This window comes from Mus caroli, chromosome 13 (assembly GCF_900094665.2).
Source record: "Mus caroli chromosome 13, CAROLI_EIJ_v1.1, whole genome shotgun sequence".
In the NCBI taxonomy this organism is placed as follows: Eukaryota; Metazoa; Chordata; class Mammalia; order Rodentia; family Muridae; genus Mus; species Mus caroli.
This window is the reverse complement of record NC_034582.1, coordinates 50,912,433-50,918,355: the sequence shown is the minus strand read 5'-3', so window position 1 is coordinate 50,918,355 and position 5,923 is coordinate 50,912,433. Positions and strand designations below refer to the sequence as shown.

The 5,923-nt window shown below is 51.9% G+C and overlaps 1 protein-coding gene across 1 annotated transcript in view; it reads left to right on the top strand.

The window, feature by feature from the left end:
* Positions 1 to 2,173, top strand: part of Dok3 (docking protein 3) — a 6,041-nt gene extending 3,868 nt beyond the window's left edge. The window contains exons 3-5 of the mRNA XM_021180839.2: positions 847 to 946; positions 1,037 to 1,209; positions 1,297 to 2,173. Coding sequence (XP_021036498.1) covers positions 847 to 946; positions 1,037 to 1,209; positions 1,297 to 1,986 — 963 coding nt within the window. The 3' untranslated portion in view covers positions 1,987 to 2,173. The remainder of the gene's footprint in view (positions 1 to 846; positions 947 to 1,036; positions 1,210 to 1,296) is intronic.
* The last annotated feature ends 3,750 nt before the right edge of the window (positions 2,174 to 5,923 follow it).

The window sequence follows — 5,923 nt, the reverse complement described above, 5'->3', positions numbered from 1 at the left end:
GTTGTGAGCCACCATGTGGTTGCTGGGATTTGAACTCTGGACCTTCGGAAGAGCAGTCGGGTGCTCTTACCCACTGAGCCATCTCACCAGCCCCCGAGAAACCCTGTCTTGAAAAATAATAATAATAAAGGAAAGAAAGAAAAGCACAGATGGTCAGTGGTGGCGCACACCTTTAATCCCAGTACTTGGGAGGCAGAGGCAGGCGGATTTCTGAGTTTGAGGCCAACCTGCTCTACAGAGTGAGTTCCAGGACAGCCAAGGCTACACAGAGAAACCCTGTCTCGAAAAAACAAAAAAACAAAAAACAAAAAAAAACAAAAAAAGAAAGAGAGAGAGTAAAATAGAAAAAAAGAAAAGCACAGGACGAAGTAAAGGAAGAGGAGGAGGGGTTAGGCTTTGGCGGTGCTCATGGGTCAAGGTGATCATGGTGGCCATTTCCTAACAGATAAGGACTGGCTGTAGGATGGAGGTCAGGGGAGGTCAAGGGTGACTTGCAAGTGACTATAGAAGAAGCCCAGACATTTGCTTGGTGCTACCCCTGCCTCTTCACTGCTGCATGCCCCCAGAGCTATATGCAAGCCAGCACATGGGCTGTAGATGCATGCTTGCAGTTGCTTAGTGCCTGATGGCACCAGGAATAGCCTTACTCCAAGACCAACACTACCAGGGGAGCCCAGTGGGGAGTGCTGCCCCATAGTACAGATAGGAAATGACTCAGGAGAGCCCGGCAGTGTGGGTCAGAGTGGGACCTGGTGGTGGAAGTTTTGTCTGCTGAGCCCATGAAAGGGATGGGGGGGGAGGAAGAACAGGGTGGACTCTAACGGACGACTTAAATCTATTCCTCAGGGTACCGGAGAATGTTCGTCAGGATCAGGACAGGCTGAGAGTCCAAAAAGGGGCTTTGTTCCCATGGAGGAAAACTCTATCTACTCCTCCTGGCAGGAAGGTGAATTGGGGGAGACCCTGGGGCAGCCTTGCCCCTACCCCAGTAGTGGTGTCTGGGAACTGATGAAATGCCCTTGCTTCCCGAGTACAGTGACCGAGTTTCCCGTGATCGTGCAGAGGACAGAGGCCACCGCCCGCTGCCAGCTGAAAGGACCCTACCTCCTGGTGCTGGGTCAAGATGACATCCAACTGAGGGAGACATCCAAGCCCCAGGCCTGTTTTAGCTGGCCCTACCGTTTCCTGCGCAAGTACGGCTCTGACAAGGTGAGGTGCCGGGCACCCAGGCGGTAAGTGGTCAGTGCCCTGGCTGCTTGGCGGCCACTGATCCCTGCCCGTGTCACTTGTGTGCAGGGTGTGTTCTCTTTTGAGGCTGGCCGACGCTGTGACTCAGGTGAGGGCCTTTTTGCCTTCAGTAGCCCGCGTGCCCCAGACATATGTGGGGCTGTGGCTGCCGCCATTGCCCGTCAGCGGGAGCGTCTTCCAGAGCTGGCCATGTCCCCACCCTGCCCCCTGCCTCGGGCCCTCTCCCTGCCCTCCCTAGAGCCCCCTGGAGAGCTTCGGGAGGTAGCCCCAGGATTTGAGCTGCCCACTTCCAAAAAGCTGCCTCTAACTGATCCCGGGCCTCAAAGCCTACCACTGCTGCTCAACCCCACACAAGAAGGACCGGCATCCGGTCTCTATGCGTCCGTGTGCAAGCAGACCAGCAAGCACACAGGCATGGCGGAGCATCTCTATGAGAACGTGTGCATGCTGGAGGCCAGCCCTGGGCTGACCAATGGGGGTCCTGAAGCCCAAGAGGGCCCCCCTGGTGGCCGCAGCCCCCTGGGCAGCCCCATCTACCATAACACTGAGGATCTGAGTTGGCCTGGCTCGGCCCACGACAGCAATCTGGAAGCCCAGTACCGGAGGCTGCTGGAACTGGAGTTGGATGAGACCGGAAGCGCCAGCCGCTCTGGAGCACAGGCAGGCATCAAGGCCAAGCTGGTGACCCTGCTGACCCGAGAACGGAAGAAGGGCCCCGCCCCCTGTGACCGGCCCTGAAGGCCTGAGTGGCCAGCCACTGCAGGACAGAGGTGATCTCCCAAGACCAGGAACAACTTCAAACATATCCCGTCTACTCTGACCTGCAGGGACAAGCCAGGTGGCCCAGGGAGGAGCCACACTCTGCCCTACCTCCTCCCTCAGACTGTACAGATTGACCAGTAATAAAGCTTGCCTATCAACTTCCCCTCCATTCTGCCTCTGGCCCACAGTTCACACTGCCTCACTTTCTCCGGGATCCCCACTGGCACACAGTACCCTTGCGTTCAATGTAGCAAACACCAGGCTTGACACTGGGCCCCAGGCGCCTAGTGTCCTGAGCCTGACTTGAGCCACCACTGGGCTAAAAGCTGCTTGAGCAGATGAACATGAGGCACGTGGGTTGGGCTCTGTGTGGCTCTGTGCAGCAGGCAAGACAACCAAACAGAAGGAGATGTAAGGCCTGTTGACAGAAGTGCTCCAGACCTGAGTCAGAAGGGTGAGCATGGCCCAACCAGGCGGACTGTGAACCTGGCCTTTCCAGGCTCAGGAGAGTCATTCACAGACCAGTCAGGGCCTTTTGTCCTGCAGTAAACTGGCTCTCCTCCTTGGAAAAGCTACCAGTTAGACTTGGCCAAGAACAGCCAAGCTCTGGCGAAGGTGCCGAGCACTAGGGGGTATGGGGTGAGGGACAAACAGAAGGGCTACCGCTTGTTTACATCCAAAACACTAGTGGCTGATGGGACTTAGGCAGTCAGCAGACACATCTGGAGAACCTCTGGCTGTTTTACCAACTAGAAAGAAACTAAAACTAAGATAAAGACATATGGGAAGGGAGTCAGAACTCAGTGGTATAGGACCTACCTGGTATGAGGTAGACCCTGGGTTCAGTGTTCAGCACCATACACACATGGAGAAGAAAGCACAGGCTGCCTTACTCAGAAGGCAGAAGCAGATGGAACTCTGTTTGAGGACAGCCTGGTCTTCATAGCAAGTTCTAAGTCAGCTGAACATACAAAATGAGAGCATACCTCAAAACAAATTTTAAAAACCCTCCCCCAAAACATCTACAACACCGAAAAGACTAGATTATGTATGAGACCTAATCCTCCATTAAGATTTTTCACCTGAGGTGAGGTAGGGGTTAGAGAGATGGCTCAGCAGTTAAGAGCACTGACTGCTTGTTCTGCCAGAGGATCCGAGTTCAAAACCAAATGCCCTCTTCTGCCTTCCATGGGCTTGCATGCAGTACACAGACAAGTGTGCCCTTAAAACATCTGTACACAGCCGGGCAGTGGTGGCACACGCCTTTAATCCCAGCACTTGGGAGGCAGGGGCAGGCAGGTTTCTGAGTTCGAGGCCAGCCTGGTCTACAGAGTGAGTTCCAGGACAGCCAGGGCTATACAGAGAAACCCTGTCTCGAAAAAAACAAAATCTGTACACATAAAGAACAAAGGAAACAACTATTCTCTTTATAAGTTCTGCTGAGATTGGGGGTGGGATGATAGCTTGCCAAATAAAGAATGTGTGAACCCACAAAACAGCCATGGTGAGATGCTACCTGTATCCTCAGCTCCTGGCAGGCAGAGATAAGATCCCCGTGGCGAACTGGCTAGGTGGACTAGCTAGAATCAGTGAGCCACAGTTTCAGAGACTCAGAGCAAAGTAGAAGGCGGTGAAGAAAGATGCTCATTGTTAACGTTTGACTTAAACACAGGACACACACACACACACACACATGTATATGAAACTCACACTCATGCACACATGCCACACACATGCACATGCAGAGAGTTTTACCAGTGCCTACGCGGTTCCAGTCATGAGAGGAACAGCCCGTGTTCTCCAGGTGCCAGCCTTCCTGAACGAGATAATTAACCAGGGCCTGTTTTCTGCTCCCTGCTGCCTCTGGACTCTGCTCCACCTGTGCGTAAGAAGCTGCTCTGGCTACCAAGTACCTGGCTTCTCAATCCTTGGACTTCCTGCTTCAGCTGCACCTCCTTTAAAGACAGAATCTCTGGTGCTTCTGCTTGCCTTAACCTCATGCCCTGGCCTCTCAACAATGAGCTTAGAGACACCCAGGTTCATCTTGCCCACACGTTGACACTCCCAACCCCTATGCTCAAGACAGTGATAATCAGCCTTGCTTCCTAGCATCTTCCGGCTGCCTCTTACCTTCCACTCTACTTCCCCCCACACCTCGCACTTGGAGTTGCTCCTCCCCTCCTACTTCATGTGACTGGTCAAGCCCTCAGCCTCTGGCAAATCCACTGACATCTGCTCACGTCTGGAGAAATCCACTTACAAAGGCTTGACTGTTGTCTCACATAGGCAGGTCCTGCAGGCTTCCTGTGCTGCTACTGTCCCAGAGGAGCTGTCCTGTGCAGGTTTGAATGCGAATGACCCCCATAGACCCATAAGTTCGAATGCTTGGTCCCCAGTTAGTGGAACTGTTTGGGAAGGATTGGGAGGTGTGGCCTTGATAAGGGGGTGTGTCACTGGGGTTAAGCTCTAAGGTTTCAAAAAGCCATGCTCCTGCTTGTGGATCAGACGTGAGCTCTCAGTTACTGCTCCAGTGCCGTGCCTGACTTTCATACTGCCATGCACCCTACCAGGATGAACACGGAATAATTCTCTGAAACTGTCAACAAGTCACCAGGTAAATGCTTTCTTGTGTAAAGTGCCTTAGTCAGGACATCGTATCACAGCAGCAGAGCAGTAACTAAGACATCTTCAGCCTTCCACTTCCACCTACCCCCACCTCCTAAATGCTGTCAGGACTCAGCAATGAGCAGACGTGAACTTCTGCCCTCCTCTGCTATACTGACAAAGGGTCCAGCATCTTCATGAATCTTTTCCTTCCTGGCCCTACAGAAGGAGTGTTTGTCTCTAGATTGTGCTCCCATGGGAAGTGTCCAGTTAGTTTCTTTGTGGGACTTTTCCTCATTCATTCATTCATCACCGACATTAGCATCTTGCCACTTTCTTTCTTTCTTTCTCTCTTTGTTTGTTTGTTTCTTTCTTTCCTTCTTTCTTTCTGTCTTTTTTTAAAGATTTACTTATTTATTTTATGTATATTGTTGCTCTCTTCAGGCACACCAGAAGAGGGCATCAGATCCCATTATAGATGGTTGTGAGCCACCATGTGGTTGCTGGGAATTGAACTCAGGACCTCTGGAAGAGCAGTCAGTGCTCTTCACCACTGAGCCATCTCTCCAGCCCATCATCACCATTTCCAACACCAGAGAAATGACAGATGCTCTCTGATTTCAAGTACGAAGAACAACCTTCCGTGACTCTCACGTTCCCTGTCTGCCTCCTCCTCCCACTTCTCGGTTCTGCTCACACTGAAGCTCCTTGAAACCATTGAATTACTCTCATTTCCAGTTTCTTGCCCCTCTCTCTCCCTAACTTCAGTTTCCTCTTTTTTCTAGTTTTCCATTACATAATGTTTCAAAGTCACGGACTCCCTGCCAGACCAAGCTACACATTGAGACCCTGGGACCCCTCTGCTCCTTGGCAGGACTCCTTGTCCTTCCTGAAAGCATCAGGGGTCTTTTCTGCACAATTACAGCGTCTCCTCCAGATTGGCTCACATTTTTCCGGTGCTCAGGATGGAAGCCAAAGCTATTGTCCAGCTAGCCAATGTCCCTCCAGAAGCAGCCCCAGCTCTTCTGCTATCCTCTCTGTTACTGATCCTCTCAGAGTTCTTGCAGATCAGCCTGTCAAGTCGTCTGGAAGCCTCTGAAGAGTGCCCATGGCTAGGCTCACACATACAGCTCTGATTTTTTTTTTTTTAAATCAGTTGGGGACAAGGGACTTTGGCATTGGTGTTTGGGTTTTCAAATTCTGGGATTATGGGCTGGTGAGATGGCTCAACAGGTAAGAGCACCCGATTGCTCTTCCAAAGGTCCTTAGTTCAAATCCCAGCAACCACATGGTGGCTCACAACCATCCT